The sequence below is a fragment of the Lissotriton vulgaris genome, chromosome 3_1, assembly GCF_964263255.1.
Source record: "Lissotriton vulgaris chromosome 3_1, aLisVul1.2, whole genome shotgun sequence".
Classification (NCBI taxonomy): domain Eukaryota; kingdom Metazoa; phylum Chordata; class Amphibia; order Caudata; family Salamandridae; genus Lissotriton; species Lissotriton vulgaris.
The window spans coordinates 230,327,755-230,355,586 of NC_141689.1; the positions used below are offsets into that span (position 1 = coordinate 230,327,755).

Sequence of the window (27,832 nt, forward strand, 5' to 3'; positions counted from 1 at the left end):
TTTATTTATTTTTATGGATTCTCTACTATCAAAATGCTTATGCCACAAAAAGAATTCTTGTATTTCCCTGTCCCATTTGAAACACTTTCGAAATGAAGGAGCTGTTAAATTTTCCTGGCATCCAAACAGTATCTTAAGTTGTTTTTTTTTTGACAGGCCATTTTTTGATTGGTAAAACCCCAACTTCCTCTTCCCCACTTTACCTAACAATAGAAAAATAATTTATTTTACCTTTTTTTCCAAGAATATCTCCCCCATTCCTTTACTCCTGCATATCTCTCCAACCTAGAATTTAGACATTTTTCCCACATAGTGCCTCCCTCTGCTCTCTTCATGTATACTTACACACAATTGGTATAATAATCTTATTGTACTTTGCAATCAACCTCTATTTTGGAGGTCCTGGAGGGACAAGGGTGTTGCTTAGGTGGGAGACCAATTCGTCAATAACAACCCAGTTTCCTTCACTCAATTTCAAAACATATTTCTTTGCCCCTTCTTCTTCCAACTCAAATTCTCTCTTCTCATCAATATTCTAGTAAAAAATCTTGTTACTTTGCCAGATGATTTCCCTACCTTAGCAATGGATTCTTCGCTATCTCACTTAATTTCCACAATGCCAAGACCATCCCATATATATATATATATATATTCACTTAAAAAACCATAGGCTTCAGGCACGCCGAAGGGGGTGCGTGCAGCGAAGATAATTCGGCTGGTGCTAACTTGCAGTGAGTGCGCCCACAAAAGCCTGGACCTTTGTTGATTCATATATATATATATATATATATATATATATATATATATACTTATATATAATTTGTGGTCTAGGCTTGATTATTTGGCAGAGGCCGAGAGACATTTATCAGATGTATCTTGCTATGCAAAATCTACCAAGTTCGTGATGCACAAAAGTGAGGAGGGAATAGGCAAGAAGATCTATAACTGGCAGCGAACCTGTTTACTCACCAAAGAGGAATCAAAATTCCTAAGTGTGGAACACCCTATTACCCAGATTCTGTATTTCCTCCCAAAAGTCCACACATTGGTTACTCCAGTCCCAGGACGTCCAATAATCTCTGCACAAGGCAGCATCAATGAGAACATTTCTAAATATGTTGATTTTTTTCTCCAACCCCATGTCATTAATTTTCCTTCTTATCTGAAAGATACCACTGACTTTTTAATCAAAACTAGGAATGTTGAATGGTGTACTGATTATCTATTTTTGGATATTGAATCCTTATATACATCCATCAACCACGAACATGGTATCAGAGCTACTGAATATGTCTTATATAGCTGTGATGTGTCATTTCGTGAACATAACAGAATGTTATTACAAATGATTGAGATCTGTCTCAGAACTAACTTTTTCCAATTTCAGAACAGCATCTTCCAACAGTTGCATGGGATGGCAATGGGCTCGAACTTCTCCCCCAGCTATTCATGCTTGCATGTTGGCTGGTGGGAGGAGCACGTGCTCAGAGTCGCCCACGGCCACTGGTGGCAACATATTGTCCATTACTGGTGTTACATCGATGATGTATGCATTATTTGGAAGGGTTCGTCTGGGGAGGCTGCAGCCTTTGTTTCTAATATTAACATCCATGACCTTAATTTAAAGTTCACGGCTAATATTAACAACAATCTAACAGAATTTTTGGATGTGCAACTGTATATTGAGGCAGATATTTTACACACTAGGCTCCATCGAAAATCAACAGTGGGCAATTCCATCCTTCATGCCCAAAGTGCACACCCCGTCCATACCATCTACAGCATTCCGTACGGAGAATTTATCTGTATCCGTAGGATATGCAGCAATACTGAAACAGCGGACGCATGTTTAGCCGAAGCGGTTCAGCGTTTTCTTAAAAGGGGATACAAATGGAAAATTCTGGATCAAGCCTTACTTAAAGCCAAACTTAAATCTCGGGATGAACTTTTGGCTCCTGTGGCTACTACATCTGTCCTTCCAAAAAGTGAACCCTCAGTGCGCCTGATAACCACCTTTTGCACCCAAGAAAGAGCAATTTGTTGGATTATCTGTTCCTAATGGCCTATTGTCTTAACCAACACTATCTTGGGACCTATAATGCCTAGTCAGCCATCAATTACATTCAAGAGGGCTCCCTCCATGGGAGATGCCCTTGACAGACCGATGCCTGAGGTCCATGTCAAGAAACATGGTTATCAAAAATGATTTTTTTTAAATGCACGTCATGACGTGCTTGCACCTTTGCCAAGAACGGTACTCACTATACAACAGCTTTTAGTGAGGATACAATCGCTATTCAAGAATATCTAACTTGCAGGTCTGATTATGTGATTTACAAACTGAAATGCACCTGCAATCTTGAATATATTGGCAGCACAAAGCTCCCCGTCTACAAGTGCATCTTGCAGCACATAAGAGCCTTCGTGAATTCAGACAGCAATTATCCGGTGGCAAGACACTTCAAAGCAATACATAATAACAAACTCAAAGATCTTGAGTATACTGTCCTAGGCTCGGTCCCGAATCTCGGACGGGGAGGGAACCGAGAAAAAATGATCTGTGGCTGTTTCTGACTTTATGGCTGTATAGCAGACATCCACCTAATTACAATTTTTGAAATTTGGCTATAGTATCATATCTATAGCTTTAGTCACTGTTTGCCCCCCTTTTTTAACTATTCCTCAAAGGCTGTAAATTCTGCAACCTCTACTTTGCTGCTATTTCACTCATGCACTTTTTTGCTCTAATTTTGCACATTTTCAAACCACTATTTTAGCACTGATGCACTTTAGACTATGATATTGGCGCAATGTGATTATTTGTCTATTACAACGTTTTTGTATTTTGGTAATAATATATGGTTAACAACCCTTTTTAGCATTTTTCTGAATTGTGAACTCTTGTTTTGATACATTTACGATACATTTGGCCTCTTAGTGAGGCACTTGATTTGAAGACTTGTTGAATCCTTTGGCAGCTTCATTTTGTATATGGACTCAATGTCTCCTCCGAATCTTTTGCCTTGTATATTTTGCATATGCACTTTGTTAGGCGTAGGATGTTTAAACACATTTTTAAAGAACTACTTTTTTAACTGTTGGAAGACATTATTTGTGTTTGGGTCAATTTTTCTATTTAATGACCTTCAGTTGGATTCTACTTTTGCACTCATAGCTTCGAGAGTACACTAGCTTGGGCACTTGCCCGCAATTCAGATCTTTGCATTATACTTATTTTCATTCTTGAGATATTATCTCCTCTATTGTTGAGTGATTGATTGCCAATACATCTGTCGGAAATATGCAATCTCTTAGGGTTGATTATCTCAAACAAATAAATCCATTACAATATTTTCCTGTGTCTATGACGTTGTATTTATCTGCTTTTATTTTCAGCACTCCACCGAGACACTTTATACAAACAACTTTGTGTAAATAGCCATATTGATTGGCTTCTTTACATGCAAAAACGACAACATTTTTGGAATATGTGCCGTTCTGATATAGTCTGTTGTCTATATTAATTATCATTGTTTTTTTGCTGGCCAGTTTATTTTTAAAGCTGGTTGGGTTTTTAATGCACTTTAAAAATGCAATGTTTGCCGGGGCACGTCATGTGACCAAGCTCCTTCGCGGAGCGAAATGCGTCATGGATAGACACTTGTCGTTTTATGTTAATAAACCTTCTACACTGCTTGCACCTTGATTTTGTGTGCTGGTCCGTAATTACAGGGATTTCGGAAGAGGTCTGCACCTGATTTTTGCCCGTCTTGCATTTGGCGGCCAGAACTTTCTTCATATATATATATCTATTCACTGAAAAAAACATAGGTTTCACACGTTATAGTTAGCTGGACATTTCACTCATACAAAACGATTGAAATTCCCCCTTTATAGTTAGTTCAGCTAACTATAACTTGCGCGCCCGCAATCCACTGATGATGAGGTCATATATCACATCACTCATGACATGGTCAGTGACATCAATGATGACATCACTGATGACATCTCAAATGACATCACTAAGGAGGGGATTTCAATGGTTTTGTATGAGTGAAATATCCAGCTAACTATAACATGTGAAACCTATAGTTTTGTCAGTGAATTTCTAAGATTTTTTAAATGCTAATTCCTAACTATAACGTGGCTGAAACCTATGGTTTTTTCAGTGAATTTGCAAGATTTTTTAAATGCTAATTCCTAACTATAACATGCCTAAAACCTATGGTTTTTTACAGTGAATTTCATAGGTTTTGTAAATGTCAATTTTTAAATGTATTAATTGTTATATTTATTTTTTTATACTAATTTCCTAAATTTTTTATAATAATCATTGTTAGTTATTTTATTTTTTAAATTACATTACATATTTTTTATGTAAAATAATATAAAAAACAAAATTCTAAAACTTTTTTTTTAAATTTTCAATATATTAAATTAATTTTTATATTTTTTTGTGTGCATTTTTTTGTGGTAAACGCATTGCATCGGTGCTTCCGCGTGACGTCATGTACGTTTGTACGGCACACGTACGCGTACTCCGCAAAAGTTTGTTAATGTTTAAAAAGATATATCTATGTATTTAATGTAAATATTAAGGCAAGACATTATCTGAGATAATCATGAAACTAGTATGTATTTACTTTTAATAAGCGTATATTACTTTTAAAAGCTATTACTCAAATCGCGGTGTACTTTGTACGTATCCGCATCATAAGATCCCCGTCCACGCACCACATACGACTTCAAAACAAGAGATTTGATTGGTTCATAATACTTCCTATTCTAACTGTTGAAGGACCCCACCCGTTTTAATCATTCTTTGACTTTCACTGAAGAACCATCTCTTTTCTGAAGCTCCTCTGTTTTTGAGGACATCTTTAATATGGATGCATGCCAGGAGGAAGATACATCTGAACACTCTTCAGAAGAAGAATTTCTTGCTGAGGATGCACAGCCAAAAAGGAAGGAAGCTCTGATCTGGAAATTTTTTACAGTTCCAGACGGAGAAAAAAAGTGAATGCAGCCAAGGTTGCATGCAAAGTGTGTGGGACCATGCTTTCTAGAGGTGATCCGAATAAAAATTATTCATTTGGAACCGCCAGCATGGTACGACATGTGAAGAATCTTCATCCCCGCAATTATGCGAGAGCTGCATGTGACAGGCTTCGGGAAGACTCTCCACCAGCTGTAGCCAGCACTTCCACACCACCATCTAGTCCGCATCCGGACATCCGTCCCGATTTTGGAGACCTTATCATTCTTTTCAAATTTTGTAAAGAGACATTATGTTATGGCAAACAGTCTATTGATTTGATTTGCAGGCGCAAACAGGAGCACCGTTGCTGCTGCCGTTAATTTTTTTTGTTTATTTGTTCCCGTTGCACACTGTTTTGTTTGCGCAGTTCCTTTTTTCCTTTGAAAAAAAACAAAAAAATAAAAAACTGTTAAAAAACTGCAAAAAAAAGTTGTGAATTGAAGGTGTGAAAGACAAGTGAGCAGGTAGATACAAGACTGCAATCATAGTGCATAGGAGTTTGAAGCAGTGCATGTCCTAAGGCCTACTTTGCTGCATGAGTACTTGGGTACTGACTGAATAATTACAGTTCTGCAAGAAGAGTGCATGACTGAATTTATAACTGCTTTAGTTCTGGTGAAGTGAATGGATGAGTACATACTGCTGAATGGGTGACTACAACAGTGGAACAGCTGTGACAGAGTGTTTGGTGAAAGTACAAGGATACAGACTAGGGAATTGAAGGTGTGAAAGACAAGTGAGCAGATAGATACAAGACTGCATGCGTACTGCATATGGGTTTGAAGCAGTCCATGCCCTAAGACCTACTTCGCTGCACGACTATTTGGGTACTGACTGAATGATTACAGTTCTGCAAGGACAGTGCCTGACTGAATTTATAAGTGCTTGAGTTTTAGTACAGTGAATGGATTAGAACAAACTGCTAAATGGGTCTATACAACAGTGCAACAGTAGTGACAGACTGCTTGGTGGAAGTGTAAGGATATAGACTAGGGATTGAAGGTACAAAAGACAAGTGTGCAAGTAAATAGAAGACTACAAGCATAGTGCATAGCGTTTTGAAGCAGTTCTTGCCCTAAGGCCTACTTCGCTGCATGAGTACTTGGGTACTGACTGAATGATTACAGTTCTGCAAGGACAGTGCCTGTCTGAGTTTATAAGTGCTTGAGTTTTAGCGCAGTAAATGGATTAGCACATACTGCTGAATGGGCCACTACAACAGTGCAACAGCACTGACAGAGTGTTTGGTGGAAGTGCAAGGATACAGACTGGGGCATTGAAGGTGTGAAAGACAATTGTGCAGGTAGATACAAGACTGCATAGTGCATAGCTGTTTGAAGTAGTCCATGCCCTAAAGCCTACTATATATCTAACTACTGCATTTTAGTGCACAACCCTAGCTCATTGTGCAAATACATAAGCAATTTGCTGCACTATTTTCACCAACATTACAAACAAGTGACACATTACGACCACAAAGAGGCGCAAGGGGCTTGTAAATATGCCCCAGAGTGTCTGCAGCAGTGTATGTATACTGACTGGGGAATTGTAAATTTGAAACACAAGACTGATGCTAGACAAACAACCCTAATAATTACTCTTGAAGGGCTAATATGACTGCACACATTCCAGAAATATAAATACTGCATTTTACTGTGCAACCATGAGTCATTTTCCGAATACAAAAGCAATATCTGGTTTCTAATTCTATCAAAACTTGAAAAAAGGATAGATTTTAAAGCAGTTACGTGTCTTCAAACACAAAACATACAAAAATGCTTCTCTCAGAATAATTCCTAAATGCACACAGACGCACAGTGTAATTCTAGCCAAATAATATTAGACCTTGCATTTTACCAAAACACATTTACTAGTCTAGAAATGCGCACACGTTTTCGTAAATGCACACAGATGCACAGTGTGATTCTAGACAAAAAATATTAGACCTTGCATTTTACCAAAACACATTTACTAGTCTAGAAACATTAAAGTGAGTAAACACATTCTATATATATGACTGCTGCATTTTACTATACAATCCTGATTCATTTTGCAAATACATAACCAATTTGCTGCATTATTGGCGCGAAAATTACATCAAAAAAGTGACACAATGGAACAACAAAGAGGCACCAGGGGCTTGTAAATCTGCCCCAGAGTGTGTGCAGCAGTGTATGTATACTGACTGAGAAATTGTAGATTTGAAACAGAAGTCTGATTCTAGACAAGCAACACTATTAATTACTCTTGAAGGGCTAAGATGACAGTACACATTCCAGAAATATAAATACTGCATTTTACTATACAACCATGAGTCATTTTCCAAATACAAAAGCAATAACTGGTTTCTAATCCTATCAAAACTTAAAAAAAGGATAGATCTTTAAGCAGTTACGTGTCTGCAAACACAAAACATACAAAAATGCTTCTCTCAGAATAATTCCTAAATGCACACAGACGCACAGTGTAATTCTAGATAAACAATATTAGACCTTGCATTTTACCAAAACACATTTACTAGTCTAGAAATGCGCACACGTTTTCATTGCAAACATTCACATCCCCGTCTTTACATCGCAAACACATTCACAAAGCATGCTGACACAGCGCAACCCATTACTTCGCTCCACCATTGAAATGCATACAAACACAACCTCTACGCACACAAACACCCCGCATGCTTTAACATCGCATTTTTTCCCCCGAAATAACACACACTACCCCCAGCACAAGAACACCCCCTACTCCTGTCCCCCTAAACCCATACTCCTAAATCCTTAATTAGTACCTTACACTACATCCCCCTGACCCGACCCTTAACCGAAAACACACACTCCGCAGTGATGGGTGTTCACCGTTTGATCAGTCGGAATGAAAAGCAGCACATTTCTATGTGCTATGAAACATCTTCTGCACGCACCTGTCATACTAGCATCGATGCAAGTTTGATCTTGTGCAGGTTAGGTTGGGACACTGGTATAGGCTACAGCAGCATAAACATAAATTCATTTAATGTCCATAATGCGAGCGCAATTCTTCAAAGGCTTTAACAGCAAGCAAAGGAGAGCGAAGGTTAAATAATTTGTTCAGTTTGGCTAACGGAACAGATTTGTGAGGAAGGAAAGTGTGCAAATACGTTTGCTACCATAATTTCCATGTGACAGTTTATGGATATTGTCAGCCTCTTTCAGCAAAGTGTCTTAGACTAAACTCTTCTTTAGCGCAATCGCTAGAGATTAAATATGTGCGGCAATCTGTCACTGTCACGCAGCATTTCTATGTAATATCAGTTGCAGTTCTTGCAGTCAATGATTTGATTCCAACAAATAATTTTTCCCTAATCAGAATCAGCGTTTTGAGGATAGGCACAGAAAAGCAAAAAGATTGCAGTGTATATGATTATATGAATACTTAATATTTCGTATAAACTGATAAAGAGAGACTTATCCCGTACAGTGCAAATATTTGAATGTGCATTAAGATCGCCAATGCATCATCCCTACATCCATCCCATGCCTCATCTATACATCCATCCTTCATCCATCCACCCATGCATCCTTCCATTCATCCTTCATACATCCACCCTTCCATCCTTCCATCCATCCATACATTATTCATCCATCCATCCTTTCATCCATGCATCCATCTATCCTTCATCCATCCTTCCTTTCACCCTTCCATCCATACATCCTTCATCCATCCACCCTTTCATCCATCCATCCATTTATCATTCATCCACCCACCCTTTCACACACCCATCCATCCATCCTTCAACCATCCACCCTTTAATCCTTCCATCCATACATACATCCTTCTTCCATCCACCCTTTCATCCAACATTCATCCACCCACCCTTTCACACATCCATCATCATTCATCCATACACCCTTGCATCCTACCATCCATCCATCCTTCATTCATCCACCCTTTCATCCTCCCATCCTTCCATACATCCTTCATCCATCCACCTTTTCATCCTTCCATCCATACATCCATACATCCATCCTTCGCCCATCCACCCTTCCATCCATCCATTCATCCATCCATCCATTTTTCATCCACCTTTTCACACATCCATCCATCCATCATTCATCCACGCTGCATCTGCCATCTGTAAACGTCCGTATTGAGCATCATCTGTCACTCTCAAGCACTTGCTGTCACGTGTTGTAATGGGGCTCCAAAGAAAGATATTTAGACACTGCTGAGAAGAATAAAAGAAGTTGCTAGGCTCTGCTTCAACTGCCGCCAACCGGGCCAGTGTAACAACATCAATTAAACACTATGCCCAGCAAAGCACATGGGTGCATAGCCCAAAATACTTAGGAAATTTAACCCTATACCCCTAATAAAAACATTTGACCAAAGAAAAGAAACCAGAGCATTTAAACCAGATTTAGCCAGAAGATGCACGGTGCTGAACGACCCATGTAAGTTAGAAACACTATGCCCAGGAAACCACATTGGTGCATAGCCCAGCCAGAAGATGCAGGGTGCTGAACGACACTTCAACTGCAAAAGTAACTGCAAACATTCTACATTTTTTAGTACTGCACTTTACTGTACAAAGGTGACTTACCAAAGACATTAACTTACCAAATGCTTTTATCACAATGGTTATCAAAATGCAGACAAACTCAGAATGTGATTCTACACAACTAAACTACTTGCAATTTAGAACGATAAACACATTACTCTTATTAAAAAAAATGCACCACATACATCCCCTTACAAGTTAACAACTCACCTTTCAAATTGATTTGTAGATTAAGAAGATTGTCAGTCACACAGCAGATATTCTTACACAGAATCTTTGTACTTCAGTGTTCTTAAAAAAACCAGAAAATGGCAAGGTTTCCCTCTTATACTACTCGCATATACATGTAAATAACAAATCACATTTCTTCCCACATTAATTCAAAAGCAAACACACATTTCTATTGGTTGAACTTTTAAACCCTATCCAACTGACATAGCTTTGAACCCTACCCCCATTCTGCCTTCTGCCTGTTACCATGGAAACACTACACTTCACTGAGCACACAGGTCAAAAGTTCATCACACAATGTTACTAATCAAAACTGCTTGAATTTTCAACATACCAGCTTATCTTATGTAATGTGCAGTTTTTGTTAACCAATAAGAAACATGCTTTTAAAAACCAGAATCATGCACCCTAAATTTCAGTGTAGATTGTTCTCAAACAACCAATCATTTCTGATCTTTTTTCAAAACTGCATCTTATGCACCATTTTAGAAAAATCTTAGTTTTCAAACTGCCATTTCATTTTCAGAGACCATCTGAGAGCATCCAGACCTCTCTTCAACATGTTTAGAGTGTGGATTGTGGGTCACAGCTATATTTTCTGGAGCCAAAGGTACTCAGAACAGAAAGGAATTCACAAAGACCTATATTGGTTTACCAAATGTAGACATTAAATGGATTGGACAGAGAGGGTTAAAATGGCAGCAATTGATGCCATTGGTTAAATCCTTTTTGCATCTCCAAAACCGTGACCTCATAATTGTGCACTGTGGTGGCAATGACCTAGGCACTTTGACTGGGGTAGGGCTGGAAGTGATTATGAAGGACACCTTTGGAGAATTGATGGCACTTTTCCCCCAAACTGCCTTTGTCTAGAAATGGAACTGGTCCAACTAATATTGTCCACAGATTGAGAAAGCTAGGAAACATGTGAATACATCTGTTTCTGCTTTTCTCCGAGACTATAGAATGGGGTCCATTTAACAAAACAATCTGCGTTTCAATATGCATGGCATCCATAGGATAGATGGTGTACAATTTACTGATGAAGGATAAAGAGTCTTCCTCTTGAACTTTAGGCTCTGCATCGGTAATTACTTGTAGGTACTAAAATCGCCCAATAAACACAAGGGCTCTTTTTAGAGCCACTCAACATCTAAGCACATAAGCTTATAAACCAGGTAGAATACGGGGTATGGTACGCGTACCCAACGCGTGCACACCAGGGCCACCACAAGCCTCCAGTAGGGGGGCAGCATGGCCCCCCTCCCAACATTTAAAAGCCCCGGGGGTGGTGGTCCCCAGGGCTGGGGGGTCCGTCACTGACTCCCCAATTTAAAAATGTTGTGCCCTGGGGAGTTGACGGTCTGCGGAGCATGTGGGGGGCTTGAGCCCCCAACACAGGTATTTTTTATTTTAAAAAAGAAGCCCCAGGGGTGGCTGTCCCCGGGGCTGCGGGGGAGCCGTGAGCCCCCCGCATACATAATGTCAAAGCCCCGGGGTGCGCTCCCCGGGGTTGGGGGGCCCCTTTGGGCCCCCCATTATTATAAAAAAAGAAGCCTGGGGGAGGCGGTCCCCAGGGCTGCGGGGGGACCATGAGGCCCCCTGCATACATAATGTCAAAGCCCGGGGGAGGTGGTGGTCTCCGGGGCAGGGGGGCCCCTCTGGGCCCCCCATTTTAAATAAGTACATTGCCCACGGGATTTGGCCCCCCCAGGGGCTAATTAACAATAAAGCGGGCTTCGGGTTTTATTCTCACGGGGTACACATACATTATGTGATTACACTGATTTCCAGCATCAAGTTGTACAGTGTACCTGAATGAGAACATACGTATATAAATTAGCTGCCCTTCATGTGCCAGAAAATACAACTTAAACCTTTCACAGCCCTATATTACTACTACTACAACACTCCACTGAATGTACAATAAACATTAATATTCACAGAAATACGTCATGTCTACCATATTTTATGTGTGCAACTATAAACGAATATACAGTCAGTGATACCCCGTACCGTCCATGTTGGCCAAGTTGTAGTACTTTACAGATATAATGACACATTTACTTTTAAAACCCGGGTGATTTCAGCACTACAAAAGGGACACCCGAATCCCATGATTTTTCATACAGCTCACGACGTGACCACGCCCAAAGCTCCGGAATCATGCTTCAGAGCCTCGTGCAGCACTGGTGTACGTCAGGCCAGCCCACTCCGCTTACTCTACCAGAAAAACACAACAACACTACATGGCCCAGATTTCCATTGTAGTGATTTATTAGTTCCAGGTCTAGTTGTCAGAATGGCACACACACTCCCTCATGGCTGGTATACACCCACACCACACCCATCCAGCACATGCGGCACAACACATGTGACCCTATCTATAAAAAAGACGGGGCACACGTGCTGTATGCCATTTTAGAGTTGCTCCCATCCGTCCTAGTGGTTCTGACGTCTCATGTAGGCCCGAACTACCGAACAAATGGGCCCACTACCACGTCCCTGGCCTCTTTGGTCACTGAGTTAGTGGTACCCAAAGCACTGAGCGGGTGAAGAACCTGCGATGATGATGATGGGAGCATGAGTATGTCGTTAGCCATACCGATATCAAGACTCGGCACCATATGTCAGACTTCTTGGTGGCAGATCGGGACTACATGATGTAGAAGGTGTTCTGTCCACAAAAAGGTGAGCAGTGAGGCCTGGGTGTGCATCGGATTAAGTCGAAGGGCTGTAGCAGACTGGATAAAAAAAGAAACGCAGCGATTTAGACGAACGGAGTCCTATATAGTGTATCAAATTACATGTATATATTTGTTTCCTATAGCAGGAACGTTTTGCTAATCACTCAAACGTCCGGAATATAAACTATACTAATAGTTATTTTAAATGCGAGAAGGAACGTGTGCGAAAGGGCGATGTTATTCAACTCCACATTAAGATAGTAACAATCACCAATCATAACATCTTTCTTTTACTACCTTTTAGATGTAGAGCTTCAGGGTGCATTATGTCCCGGCACGTAGTGAAAAACACACTGGTGACAGAAAGTTGAGCTCCTAATATTCTTTACAGTCACTCTCTCACTTCCTTTCTACTTTGATAAAAAAATTACACACAATGTTAACTTCCTTTTTATCTTACAGGTTGTGTTTCACAAACTGGCGTCACCTCCCCCCAAAATAACGACAAAGCTCTACGTTTGTGTATTCTGCCATGATGCGTGGCCATTGTAACAACAACTGAGAAGCCTGCTTCGACCGTAGTGCACCCTCTTTGAATCACGCCAATGGCACAAGGTGGGCAAAGAAGCTGTTTTCAGAAACAATGACAAGTTATCTGTGAAAGGAGTGAGTGGGTAGTGTGCAGCAGGCGCGCAACACCCATTGGGCTCACAAGGCTTTAACCCCCCCCCATCGTGTGTGTCAGCCCGGGCAAAGACAGCTTCGCGGACAAGCGAGCATCTAATTGCAGCTGCACCCGAGTACTTAACATCTCTTTAAAAGTCTATTTACTTGTAAATGAGGCTTTTGTTATGTGTTCACCCCTTCTTACAGCCACTGTGTCTATGGTTGGAAGAATTATTTTTCAGCCCCCCCCAAATTTGGCTCTAGTTGCCCGCCTGCTGTGCAGCAGCTTCACTGAGTAGAATGATACAATTACCTCTGGGCAGTGAGAATAGATAGTTTACAACAATCTGAGGAACAGATCTATAAGCTTCATGCGCCACTTTTGTGTCACTTTTAACATGGAAAAAGTGGCGCAAGGAGCTTGTAAATCTACCTCTGACTTCTCAAGAAAAATACTCACCTCCAGACTTTGCAAGTCAATGGGGTGCAACAGTCTAGGTACGCAATATTGAGAACTTACCGCTATGCAGTGGGAGTGCATTGGATATACTACTTTGGAAAAAAAACAGCGCACAGACACCTCCTTACAGTGGAACTTGATCAAATATATTTACCTGAGTGTAAAAAAAAATGGATCAAAAATATACGTGTGCAGTTGTATGTTTTATGTACTAACTCTATATACTATCTTTCAGATCACTAAACTGGAGGGTGGACTATAAACCAGTACCTGTTTGGACACACAACTGAGGCAAAAGGTGAGCTATGAGTATTTTCTCCACTATTAACGGCTCTTTCTCTCTCCCATGTTTTATTGTCGTTTTTTCTCTCTTCTCTTTCTCACTCTCTTTCACATCGTTTCTCTTTTTTTTTTTAAGTTATGGACGCTGCTGTCTGCCGTGTACAACCTTAGCTGAGTTCAAGTAGTAAAATCTGTTAGCCACAGTGAAGCCTGCTTTGACGCGTAGTGCACCCTCTTTGAATCACGCCAATGGCACCAGGTGAGCAAAGAAACTTGTTTCTGAAACAACAACAAGTTATCTGTGAAAGGAGAGAGTGGGTAGTGTGCAGCAGCTTGACTGCGTATAAATATACAATTACCTCCGAGCAGTGAGAATAGATAGGTTACAACAGTCTGAGGAACAGATCTAGAAGCTTCTTGCACCACTTTTGTGTCAGTGTTAACATGTAAAAAGTGGAGCAAGGAGCTTGTAAATCTGCCACTGACTTCTCAAGAAAAACCCTCACCTCCAGACTCTGCGAGTCAATGGGGTGCAACAGTCTAGGTACACAATATTTAGAACTCACCGCTATGCAGTGGGAGTGCATGGGATATACTACTTTGCAAGAAAAACAGCACACAGGCACCTCCTTACAGTGGAACTTGGTATAATATAGTATCCTGAGTGTACAAAAAAATAAAGAAAAAAAAACGTGTGCAGTTGTATGGACTATGATATTACTAACTCATTATACTATCTTCAGATCACTAAACTGGAAGGTGCACTCTGAAGCAGCATGTGCTTGGACACAGAATGGAGGCAAAAGGTGAGCTATGAGTATTTTCTCCACTATTAACTGCTCCATCTACAACTTTCTCTCTCTCACGTTTTAATGTCGTTTTTTCTCTCTTTCTCTTTCTCACTTTCTCTCACATCGTTTCGCTTTCTCTTTCTCTTTTAAAGTTATGGACTCTGCTGTCCACTCTGCCATGTACAACCTTAGCTGAGTTCAAGTAGTGAACTCTGTTGGCCACAGTGAAGCCTGCTTTGACACGTAGTGCACCCTCTTTGAAGCACGCCAATGGCACTAGGTGAGCAAAGAAACTTGTTTCCGAAACAACAACAAGTTATCTGCGAAAGTAGAGAGTGGGTAGTGTGCAGCAGCTGGACTGCATAGAAATATACAATTACCTCCGAGCAGTGAGAATAGATAGGTTACAACAATCCAAGGAACATATCCACAAGCTTCTTGCGCCACTTCTGTGTCACTTTTATCATTGGAAAAGTGGTGCAAGGAGCTTGTAAATCTGCCTCTGACTTCTCAAGAAAAACACTCACCTCCAGACTCTGCGAGTCAATGAGGTGCAACAGTCTAGGTACGCAATATTGAGAATTTACTGCTATGCAGTGGGAGTGCATGGGATACACTACGTTGGAACAAAAACAGCGCACAAACATCTCCTTACAGTGTAACTGCGTCCTTGCTGGGCGTTTGTTGCGGAGGGTGGAGGAGGAGCCCAACACTTCCGGGCTCAGGACGAAAGGTCAGCGCTCTAGTTGCGCTGTACGAGGGAGGTAATATAAACTTGGTCTGGACACACGCACGTGGTGGAGAAGAGTCTCGCCGGTGGCAGTGGCGGACTCTATCTGCTAGCGTTGTGTGTCTCTAGACATGCACTGCAAGTGCTAAGCATATAACGTTTTTAAAAACTTAGTGACCGCTAATTTTATCTTTTGTGTATTTTGGTGCTAAATTGACTGTGCATTTTTAAAAAGGCTACCTCACCTTGTAGGATAATGTAAACTCACAGATTGGGTTGTATTTGTAGAACTCCCACCCCGGTCCGCCGCGTCCTTGCTGGGCGTTTGTTGCGGAGGGTGGAGGAGGAGCCCAACACTTCCGGGCTCAGGACGAAAGGTCAGCGCTCTAGTTGCCCCTACCTCATCTATAAATGTGTGTAGGACCGCGACCGCGCAGCGGACGCGTGCAGCGGGCGCGCCGGAAGCGCGCCGAAGTCGAGCCAAAGTCCAGCCCGTCTGCAGCCGTCCGCGGCCGGACGGGGCTCGGGGCCATAATCCCTGGCTCTCCCACGACTACCACTATCAGGTATGGCAGACAGGAATTGCTTGCCCTGCAACCTGACACGCCAGCAGGCTGCAAACATTCTTTGCATGCCCTGTCGCTAAATAAATGCACCCTATGCACTTTTGCTCCTGTCAGCCATGTCCCAGCAACTAACACGGGTCATACCATCAAAGCAGCCTTGCTTAATTGCAGATCTCTGCGTAAGCATTGTATAGAAATCTTCCATTTACTCGAGGATCAGAACCTTAACATATTATTCTTGACGGAAACTTGGCTGGATGAATACTCCGACCCGGATATTATTCAAGCCCTTCCCCCTGGATACGCTCTTTCCAGATTGGATAGGAAAGACGGTCGAGGTGGTGGCATCGCCATCGCTACGAAAGCCCCTCTAGTATGCACGATATCTCCCATCTCGGTAGACCACAGTGAAGCGGGCTCATTCACGATTAACACCGGCCCCAATCACTCTATATCGGGCATCCTGATATATCGACCACCTGGCAGGTTATATGACTTTACTTCCACCCTTATGGAAGCCATAACCCACCTAGCACTAAGGAAATCTCGTTTACTAGTGCTAGGGGATCTTAATGCCCACTTTGAAGACCCCTTAGACACTGACGCTACTGATATTCAAGCTGAGCTACTCTCGATACAGCTGGAATTAAAAAACAAGGAACCGTCACATCAATTAGGGCACTTATTAGACCCTGTTTTTGGCAACTGGCATGGAGCTCAAACTTCAGCTCCTCAACCTATACCTTGGTCGGATCATTACATCATCCCCATCACTATTCAATTAGACAGAACTGAACATTATCGTCATCAGTCCATACGATATAAACGCAGAAAATGGAAAAATTTCTCATTAGAATCTTTTACTAAAATTGTCCAGGATGTAGGACCTCCTAGAGGGAATGATTGCGAGACAGCCAATAAGCATATACATAATGTTGTCACCAAGGCCCTTGACATCACTGCCCCAATTCGCACCACGACCAAAGATAGGAGAACAAAAAAAGCTGCTCCCTGGTTCAGTCAAGAACTTCAAACCATGAAGACAGCTTGTAAAAAGCTTGAAAGAGCATGGCGCCAAAAATACTGCCCAGAAATTAAAGCCCAGTACAAGATAGCGCAAAGAGAATACAACAAAACCATACGTCTGTCTAAGGCAGCTCATTACCATACTCGCATTATGGAAGCAGATAACTCCTCTAAGGAACTTTACCAAATTTATAAAGAAATCTCCATAGTGGATGCGAATCCCTCCTCCCAAAACGACTCGGTGGAAACCTGTAACAAAATTGCCCAATACTTCTCAGGAAAGATTACAAACATCTATGCTAGTTTTTCCAATAATATAAAGTCGGCAACCGATTTTGTTGAAAATATCAATCTCGTAAGCACCCCGGAGTGCCTAGGCTCATTTGAAGTTCCTCCCTATGAAGTACTGGCCAAAAATGTGCAAAAAAATCAAATCAGGATCTCCCCGGGACCCTGCGCCTCCTAAAATTCTAGCGGAAGCTTTTCCTGTACTAGAACCTCATTTTAGACATCTGCTTCAAGTCTCCTTTTCCACAGCTAGCCTGCCTATGGAATGGAAACAGGCTGTTTTACTACCGATAAAAAAAAAAGCCGAATATAAGTCAAGACATACTAGACAATCTACGTCCAATATCTCTGTTACCTTACCTTGCAAAGCTAGCTGAGAAAATTGCTAATGCCCAACTCATGGACCATTTAGAAGTCTATAATATTTTTCATAAATCCCAATCGGGGTTTAGATCTAATTTTTCCACAGAGACAGCACTCCTGAGGGCTACTGAAACCCTACGGGAAGGAGCGGACGAGGGTAAGACCATGGCTCTCATCATGTTGGATCTCAGTGCCGCGTTTGACACTGTAGCGCATTCCATCCTGCTACAGTGTCTAAACAAAGCGGGAGTCACCAATAAGGCACTGGGATGGCTGAAAGCCTTTTTGACTAACAGGAGCTTTCAGGTCCAGAGAGGGACTTTTCTCTCAGACAGCGTGATGCTGGAACAGGGGGTGCCTCAGGGCTCTGCCCTGAGTCCCACCCTGTTCAATTTATACATGGCTCCCTTGGCAGAAGTTGTACAATCGTTCGGCGTAGAGCTTGTCTCTTACGCCGACGACACGCAACTTCTAATATCTCTGTCACAAGCCCCCTCAATGGAAGCAGACAACTTCAATGCTTGCATGAGTAAGCTGGCCACTTGGATGACAGAGCACTGCCTAAAACTAAATGGCACTAAGACAGAGATTCTTATAATCGGGGGCAATGAGGCAAAATGGACAAAAGAATGGTGGCCCAACTGCCTGGGTCCTTTGCCTACTCCCAACCGGGAAGCAAAAAATCTAGGTGTCTGGGTAGACAACAAGCTATCTTTTGACAGCCACGTCAAGAAAACAGTAGGCAAATGTTTTGGAGTAATAAAAATGCTCAACCGCACCCTTGACTTGCTGCCTCTGAATTCTAGATGCACCATGACACAGGCTCTAATCACATTCCGGATCGATTACGGGAATGTGTTGCTTCTGGGCACATCTGCCAAAAACATCAAGAGACTATAGGTTCTACAAAATTCTGCAGCACGTCTGGTGTTAAGGATGCCTCGCAGAGCCCCTTCGAGCCCCTCTCTGGCAGCCCTCCATTGGCTACCTATTAGCAAGAGGATTGTTTTTAAAGCTCTACTATGGTGCCACAGGATAATCCACCAAAAAGCGCCAGCTTATATGTCAGATTTGGCATCCCTGTATGAACCGAATAGAACCCTAAGATCGAAAGGAATGGGCCTGCTTAGAACATCACGCCCCAGAAAAGCTAGAATGGGAGGCAGATCCTTCCGCACTCTGGCAGCCAAGCACTGGAATCTCCTTCCTACGATCATTAGGCTAGAGACTAAAGAGGCCTCTTTTAGAAAGTTGTTAAAAACCTTTCTTTTCACCTCATAATGGCACTCCCCTCTCTACTCTTGCTTGCTCTTCTCCACAGCGCGGGGACACGTCGGGAGGCGTCACCATGCGCTTTATAAACCCCTTTAAACTAAACTAAACTAAACTAAACTTGTTGTAATATAGTATCCTGAGTGTACAAAAAAAAAGCAAAAATATATGTGTGCAGTTGTATGGACTATGCTATTACTAACTATTTATACTATCTTTCAGACCACTAAACTGGAGGGTGCACTCTGAAGCAGCACATCCGTGGACAGACAACGGAGGCAAAAGGTGAGCTATGAGTATTTTATCCAGTATTAACTGCTCCATCTATAACTTTCTCTCACAGTTTTAATGTTGTTTTCTCTCTCTTTCTCTCATATCATTTCTCTTCCTCTTTCAAAGTTATGGACGCTGCTGTCTACTCTGACGTGTAGAACCAAAACTAAGTTGAAGTTGTGAATTCTGCTGGTCACAGTCTTTAAACAAGGTAAGCAGAGAGGCCTAGATATACAATGCCTCTGATTAAATGTATTACAAATAAAAGAACTTATTTACAATCCTGTTGCGCCACTTTGGTGTCACTAACGCAGTAGGCACTTCCATACAGACACCGCTTCAATGCAGGCGTATAACACAAGTGAAATGTACCAGGCACAGTGCACACGTAAAATCCTAGTGTTACCTTGACTTGTAATGTTTGACTTCATTTAGTCACATTGATCTAATTTTAAACACGCATTTATTTTTTGTTTTGCAGATTACCTACGTTACGTCTATTGGGGTCCACATTACATTTTGTCTATTATATTGTTTTATTAAAGTTATGTTTCTAGTTCTTTATTGTATTCTTATCTTTAAGTTAAGTTTCCAGATATTGTTGTTTTAATAAACAATAATTTAAAAAAAAGTATATACGTCTTTTTTTGGGGGGTAACGGTCACCAATAGAAATAATATTTATAATTTGAAGTACTATGGTAACAGGCAGAAAGCCGTTTGTAGGTAGGGTTGAAATGTACTGGCTGTACAAGACAGAAAGGAAAGGAAAGCAAAGTAAAACAAAACACTGTGTACCAGATTTACAACCCCCTTGCACCACTTTCGCATCCAAGGCCCCCCCTACAAAATTAAAAGTGTGTGGGCCTCAATGACGCCCCTCAAACCCTGGGAACAACCACCCCCAACGATTTCTGTATTGTGTGAGGGGGGCTGCGTGGCCCTCCGCCTGGTGTCCTCGAGAACCCTGGAGAGCGCCACGCCCAGAGCCGATTCCTGCAGTGTCTCGGGGTGCCTACCCCCAGGACACTGCTGTTTGCTATGAGAAGGCAGATGTCTTGTGGCTCCTGCTCTCCCATAGCACACTTAGTTTGCATTTTGAAAGACAGAGCAGTGAAATCTGTTCTCACTTTCAAAATCCAAAAAAGGATTGCATTTCCACATGCAAGTTAGCATCTCCCCATGTGAAAAAGCAATACTGGCTCCCAAAGAACACGGGAAGCCGGCCGGACCATGGGGGCATAGTGGCTCCCTTCACGGTCCCCAACATTTTTTATAAGACCTGGGGATACGATCCCCAGGAATATTAGAAAGTTCTGATAGGGGCTATTTTTTAACGGAAGAAGTAGAAGTTGCGAACCCAGCTCAGTGCGGACCCCGGTTGTGCACGCCATGGATGCATGACTCATAATCCTGCGATTTAAAAGAAAAACAAAAAAAATGTTTTTTGGCCTTGGGGGTCCTTGTGGGACCCCCTGAGCAGGCCTAGGGGGTCAGAGTGTTTCTATCCTGACCCCTTAGCATCTTTTGGGCACTTCTTTTTCAGTTTTCTTGTGCCTCGATTCTACCGAGACACAAGATGGCTGCCAACACTTTCTGGTTTTGAGTGTTGACAGACAATTGACAGCCAATTAGCATGCAGCTCGTGCTCGTAAGGGTACACGTATAATCCTCAGACGGTACTTTGTCCATAGATATATCTATGATTTTACTTTAGATTTTCTCAGGAACTACTGCACGGATTTACACCATTTAACAAAAAGCGTCATCTGCGAACCAAACTCTACCTTTTTGCTAAATTTTGTGTAAGTCCGTTCAGCAGTTCGGCCTGTAGCCCCTCTTAAACACCCTGTGGAAAATTACATGAGAAAAATACGTTTTGGGACCCCCTTTTTTCTCAGCCCCCGCTTCACAAATCACCCCCAAACTTTCACGAAAGGAGCGGAACGGAGCAGGCTATCTTCTTAGGGAATTTCACGCACATTCATCAACCAGCGCCAAAGTTATTACAAATAGAATCTTGCGGATTTCCTACGGAAACTAGGTCCTAACTGTAACTACCTACGTGCGACCGCCAGTAGGTAATATATATATATATATATATATATATATATTCACTGAAAAACCCATAGGTTTGACACACGTTATAGTTAGGAATTAGCATTTAAAAAACCTTGGAAATTCACTGAAAAAACCATAGGTTTCATACATGTTATAGTTAGCTGGACATTTCACTTATACAAAACCTTTGAAATTCTACCGTTATAGTTAGTTCAGCTAACTAGACCTCGTGTGCCCACAATGCACTGCTGATGACATCACATATAACATCACTCATGACATGGTCACTGACATCACTCATGACATCTCAAATTACATCACTGATGACATCATCCAGTGAATGTTTTCTTTCTGAAATTTAAATATGTTTTCTATATGTGTATCACAAGGTCGATGTAAGAAGAAATAGATAAATAAATCTCTCAATGGATGTTTTTTTAAAAAAAAATGATTGCATAACTGAGTGTATCTTAGTGAATACATGTATTAGCGAGTAATGTTTCAATATGTAAATATCTGTATCAGTGTCCCACTTTGTCTATAATTGGCTGCATGGGTTGGTGAGTACATGAGTGTCTATATGAGTTATTAGTTGGCTTTATGAGTATCAGTATGAGTGCCTGTATGGTTTGGTGGGGAGTATTACTTAGGGCATAAATGCATGAAGGAGTGACTCACTGTGTGTATGTGTTTTGAAGACAGCATATATGCAGGTCTGTATGGGTGGATGAGTGTGTGTATGGGTGTGTTAGTGAGAGATTGACTGTCAATAGTATCTTTATGAGTACCTACATATGTTTTAATCTACTATATATGAGTATTGATGTAGATAAGTGATTATATATGAGAGTGAGAGATTGAAAGAGTTCCTGTATAAATAAGTATGTGTTTCTGTAACTGATTGTTTAAGAGAGTAAGTATATGTGCGTTTCTGTAAAATTAAGTATAGTGCTGTGTGTATATGCTGTATATGCAAATAAATGTATGTTTGATAGTTTATTTGCATGTGTGAGTATATGTGTGAGTAAGTGTATGGATGAGTGTCGGTGTGTAACAGGATGTATAAGTGTATGAGTACATATGATTAGTGAGTACATGTATAAGTGACTATAAAGAACTGTTGGTGAATGAGTGGATGTGTATGTAGATGGTGGAATTACTGAATAGCTTGTTGGTAAGAGGTATCAGTATCTCCATTTTTTTGAAAATGTTAGTTTCTATTTTTGAATGGGTGTATTAAAGGTTATATTACGCTGAGAGGAGGTCTGCCACTCTTTCACAAGGATGATGTCATTAGTGATGTCATTTGAGATGTCATGAGTGATGTCATGAGTGATGTCACTGACCATGTCATGAGTGATGTTATATGTGACGTCATCAGCAATGCATTGCTGGCATCCATTGAATGTGTGTCTTTCCGAAAAATAAAAATGTTTTATATATGTATATCTAAAGGTCGATGGAAGAATAAATGTGTAAATAAGTGTCTAAATGGATGTTTTTTTTGTAAAAATGATTGTATAACTGACTTATTAAGTGTATCTTAGTGAATACATGTATTAGCGAGTAATGTTTAAATATGTAAATATCTGTATCAGTGTCTCACTTTGTATATAAGTGGCTGCATGGGTTGGTGACTAGCTACATATGTGTCAATATGGGTTATTAGTTGGTTTTTAGAGTATCAGTATGAGTGTCTGTATGGTTTCGTGGGGGGTATTACTTACCACATAGATGCATGAACGTGCGACTCACTGTTTGAATGTGTTTTGAAGACAACATGTGTGCAGGACTGTATGGGTGGATGAGTGTGTGTATGGGTGTGTTAGTGAGTGAATCACTGTCTCAATAGTATCTTTATGGGTAACTACATATGTTTTAAACTAGTATATGTGAGTAATGATGTATATAAGTGATGTATATGAGTGAGTATATGTGAGAGCGAGAGATTTGTTGCGTGTTTATCTAGGTTCCTGATCGATACTGTGACCTTATGCCCCTATTCGGCTATAAATCCATTTATTCCCTATATTGGCATAACCGTTCAAGTGCGATTTTCTGAAAAGTCATCTCTGGCCTCACACGAATAGAGCCACATTCCAGCATAGTTCCCTCTGCCACTTCCTTTGCGACCAATTAGTGCAATGACAGAGCAGTAGTCACTATCTGATATTCCTAGATAACACTCCGAGTTCTTCAACAAGATAAAAACTCAGCAAACCTAGAAATCCCCGCTTGCTATGTTTTGATTAGTAATGGAACTCTAATGAGCAACTGATAACTATCACTTCCTAGTGACATCTTTAATTGACGTCTTATGTCCAGCAAACTTGCGTCAAACCCGGCACCTGTCAGGTATAAATATTACCAACGTTGCCTTAAGCAATGCCTGTTGCCTGTTGTACGAGCTACTGAAGCCAGCTGCCTGCACGACCCCGTGTTGGTAAATCTAGCACTCTGTCGCTGCAGCCTGCTATCCTGTGGTGGTGAAGCTGCTGATACCATTATCGCCGCTAAAGCGCGACCTATGGTGCAGTACGCTTAAGGAGCTGAACAGCCGTCCCTCTGCGAAGACATCGAGCAGATTCCAGCTGCCCGCGGACGCTGTCCCCCCTCCTTCCTCGACGCGCTGAAGAGAAGCCGCTGCCTTTCTCGTGCAGAGAAATCCAGTCCCGGCGCTTCCGGTTTACCCTCGCAGGTGACTGGGATATCGAGAGAGACCCCTGAAGGAGATACCAATCCTCCATCATTCTATTCAGAGGTATGGTGTTGACTAAACCCTTAGACGAGAATTCTTGAAACAAACCTTGGCAAAACCAACTTAACTTAAAGCTACTTACTTACTCCCCTTCCACGTGTTAGGCTTAGGTCAGGCACACTGGGGTAGGCTTAGTTAGAAGCACCAGTTGAGTATGTTAGCCTAATGTATATATGACTGTATATATGTTTTATTACTTTTAAACCATTGTATGGCTAAGAAACCATATCAATGCTTTTACAGTTCTATTTCGCAATACTTATCTTACTGTACGTACTTTTTATAATAACAATTATTGCAATTGTGGCAATACATTTCTCTTGTATGAGAAGAAAGACTGTTCAATAAATGTTAACCCTTTATTGACAAACGCCCGTCTCTCTATTCTCTACATCTCGTGAAAGTAAACTGCACTAGACTGACTGAGTGAAATACATGTCTATTGTTTCACACGACCCTAGAGATTGACTCTTGATCTGAGGAGCAAAGTTGTCATGTTGCACGGTTGTTGGAAAGCTGAATCCCTTCTTGTCTGTGCCAAGGAAGCTGATCACTTCCTATGCAGAGAAGAAAGTTTCCAGTGAACTCTGAGCTAGTTGGTAACACAACCCAATTAAGTTTAGCATAGTCAGTGGAGGCCTGGAATATCCCCAGTTCCAAGTCGATACTACTGTTTATGTTATTCCAATGCGCAGGGCCTAGTGGGAAACTAGGAACTACACTACATGGCGCCCTAACGTTTGGTAAGGCGATAAACTAACACAAGACTTTTAGAGTAACTCAGTCGTGCATATTTCACACCCCTTTCTCCCGTAAATACTCCAATAGACGTCTGGAGTGGGTGAAAGGTTAAAATCTGCCCGACCTCAGTAGGAAGAGATTCCTATGTAAAGCTCTGGTTTATTCAACGTTGAAGGATACAGTGTTCCAAAATATTGTGCACCTAATCTTTGTCTCCTTGGAGACCTACTCTGCAAACCTTGCATTTTTACAATGCCAGAAAATAACGGAACCACTGGGGCCGCAGTAGATGCGACTCAGCAAGGTCCCGAATACACAGACCCGGATGCAATAATCATCCCGGCACAGTTAAGAAAATCTATAACTTCAAAACTTATAGTAAACGGACTGACACCTCAGGGTGGTACAGTAATTTTCGTGATAGAGGCTCACGAGTATCGGCAGACAGAGGTATTCTATTCATGGATAAACTTTCCAGCGGTAAACGCTATAACAAAAGAGTTTCACTATTACAAAATAGAGAAACCCCCGGAAGAGTACGCTCCTTTCAAGGAGATTGAAATTCCACTTAAATTTCAAGAGCACCTGCTCTGGTTTAATGGCGCCCTAAAACACAATGATCACATTACCAGGCTCGGTCCACTAGGTAGACCAGGAGCCACGTGGCCGGTTCTAGCCAGCTACACACCACATCCTGACATTGCAAAAATGTCTAAGGAAGAGCTGTTAGTACAGCTAAACACATTAATAAAAATACATAGGCAATTAGTCCAATATGTAATGCGAACTGCAACAGTCCAGCCAGCTGTTAATGTACCACAGCTGACCCCTCATCAGGGGAACAAAAATAAAATTACACCACAGAACATACAGTCATGTCTTGGTAAAACACCCGTAAAACGGGAACAAATTCCTTTCTGGTTAGCACAGAAAATCACTCAAATAGAGGCAGTATTTCCTGATACTACCCCTATTGAGAAACACAGAATCTTGACCATCTGCCTTCCTATGGGAATCGCACCACACGTGGAGGACTGTGACACTTGGGGTACAGTCTTTGCTTCCATTTACACAAAAACACACGGTGTTCCGTCTATGGCGGTAATACCAGAAGTGCTAAAACAGATTCAAAATGAATTCGGTCCAGAGCCCGCTTTAAATCTAGGTATGAAATTACTGAAAGACTTCAAGCAGGTCACGGCTATATTATTAGCCAATATAAGAGGAGAAGCAGCATCTGTGGCGATTCGCCAGAAGTTGAAGGAAACAGATATAAAAGATCCTGTTGAGCTTGCAAAAATCATAGAAAAGTGCTATGAAGAATTAGGTAGAGACAGCTTGGGTGGGAAACCAGTAAAGCCCCAACTGCTCGAAAATCCTGAAAAATTATTTATTAAAAATAATTCAAACACTCCGAAAAAGAGCTGGGATGGAAATAAACAATCCACTCCCAAGGAAAAAGTTTTCCAGTCCAGAGGAAGGTCTCCTCGACGGAGGGAAAGAACTCCGACTCGAGAACGCCAGTCTCCCCAGCGGGAGCCCTCTGAGAAAAGATATAACCTTAGAAATAGGGATAATCTAAAAAAACCTGATAGATATCAAAGTATTGATACACGTCCCTCTCGATCTTTTCCACAGAATTCGGAAAGAAGAGGACGGTCAGACCCAGGAGAGCACACCAAGTCCAAAGACAAGGAACCTGCTCAAAATAAGAAATCTCAATTTCAGAAAAAGAAGGTAGCCAGTATTAGAGTAATCAACCATGCCGAGGATACTGAGGACACAGTTGAAAAACGGGGAGTGGGCATTGACAATGTTGGACAGTGCAGCAGAAATCAGTATAGTGCGCAAGATCTTGATGAGTCATCTGGAGACAGTGGACACGAATGAATACATTCAGGTTGAAACTGCCGACGCCAGACTTAGCGAGCCCCATAAAATATACGAAATAACATTGCGTATAGAGGGTGATAAGACTAGGAAAATTAAGGGTCTATTTTGGGATAAGCTCTCAAAAGGCTATGATATTCTGTTAGCTGAAAAAGATTGGCCCCCGGAGTTTGTCAGGGAGTGCCCTCGTGGCGAAGAAGTGATTATGCCTGCCTTCTCGAATCACATACCGATTCACAAAAAATACACATATGCAAGGAAATGGGCAGTGGCCCAGGCACCTGCATTATGAAAAAAAAAAAATGTAGGATGGGATGAGGATTCACCGCCTCACAAAATCCAATTAAAAAGTGAACCAACTGCCCAACGGCAGTATCCCATAAAGCAAGAAGCTAAAAAACAAGTCAGGGAGATCTTAGATCAACTTGAGTACCAGGGGGTGATTGAAACATGCACCTCTCAAATGAACAATCCTTTGTTTCCTGTCTCCAAGCCAGACAATTCATATCGTCTAGTTTTGGACTACAGACATCTTAATACATGTTGCAAAACCTTTGCAGTACAAAACTCGCATAGTGCAGCCCTAATGAATAATATAGTTAGGAAAAAATATAAAACAACATTAGACATTTCTAATGGCTTCTTTTGTCAAAACATTGCACCAGAAAGCAGATATTTGACCGCTTTCTCCGCATTTGAGTCACAGAAAAAATTCTGTCGACTCCCACAGGGGTTCAAGAACAGCCCAGGACTATTCTCAGCTAGGGTAACAGAGTTACTACAAATCTATGATGATGAAGCATTATCTTACGTAGATGATATTTATCTCACAGACGACGACTTGGATACTCACTTGAAAAGAGTAAACACCATTATACTTGGGTTCGCAGCAGAGGGTTACAAATTCAACTTTAAAAAGTCCCGAATTGCCCATCTGACAGTACTATTTTTAGGGTACGAATTATCAAGTGAAGGGAAAAGCCTAGCGGACAACTTCTTAGAGAAGTGCGCTGTACTCCAAGCTCCAAAAACGCTGAAGAATTTACAATCCATACTAGGTTTTCTGAATTTCGGAAGAACTTACATTATAAATTACGCAGAGAGGGTTAAACCTCTCTACGAACTAATTAAACCTGATTTTAAACAAATCAATTGGACTCAAAAACACACAGA

The 27,832-nt window shown here is 41.4% G+C and overlaps 1 protein-coding gene across 1 annotated transcript in view; it reads left to right on the top strand.

Moving 5' to 3' along the window:
* LOC147726234 (uncharacterized) overlaps positions 1–17,480 on the top strand; it is a 34,694-nt gene extending 17,214 nt beyond the window's left edge. Inside the window, exons 2-3 of the mRNA XM_086963441.1 lie at positions 14,645–14,707; positions 15,989–17,480. Coding sequence (XP_086819567.1) covers positions 14,645–14,707; positions 15,989–17,480 — 1,555 coding nt within the window. The remainder of the gene's footprint in view (positions 1–14,644; positions 14,708–15,988) is intronic.
* Positions 17,481–27,832: the final 10,352 nt, after the last annotated feature.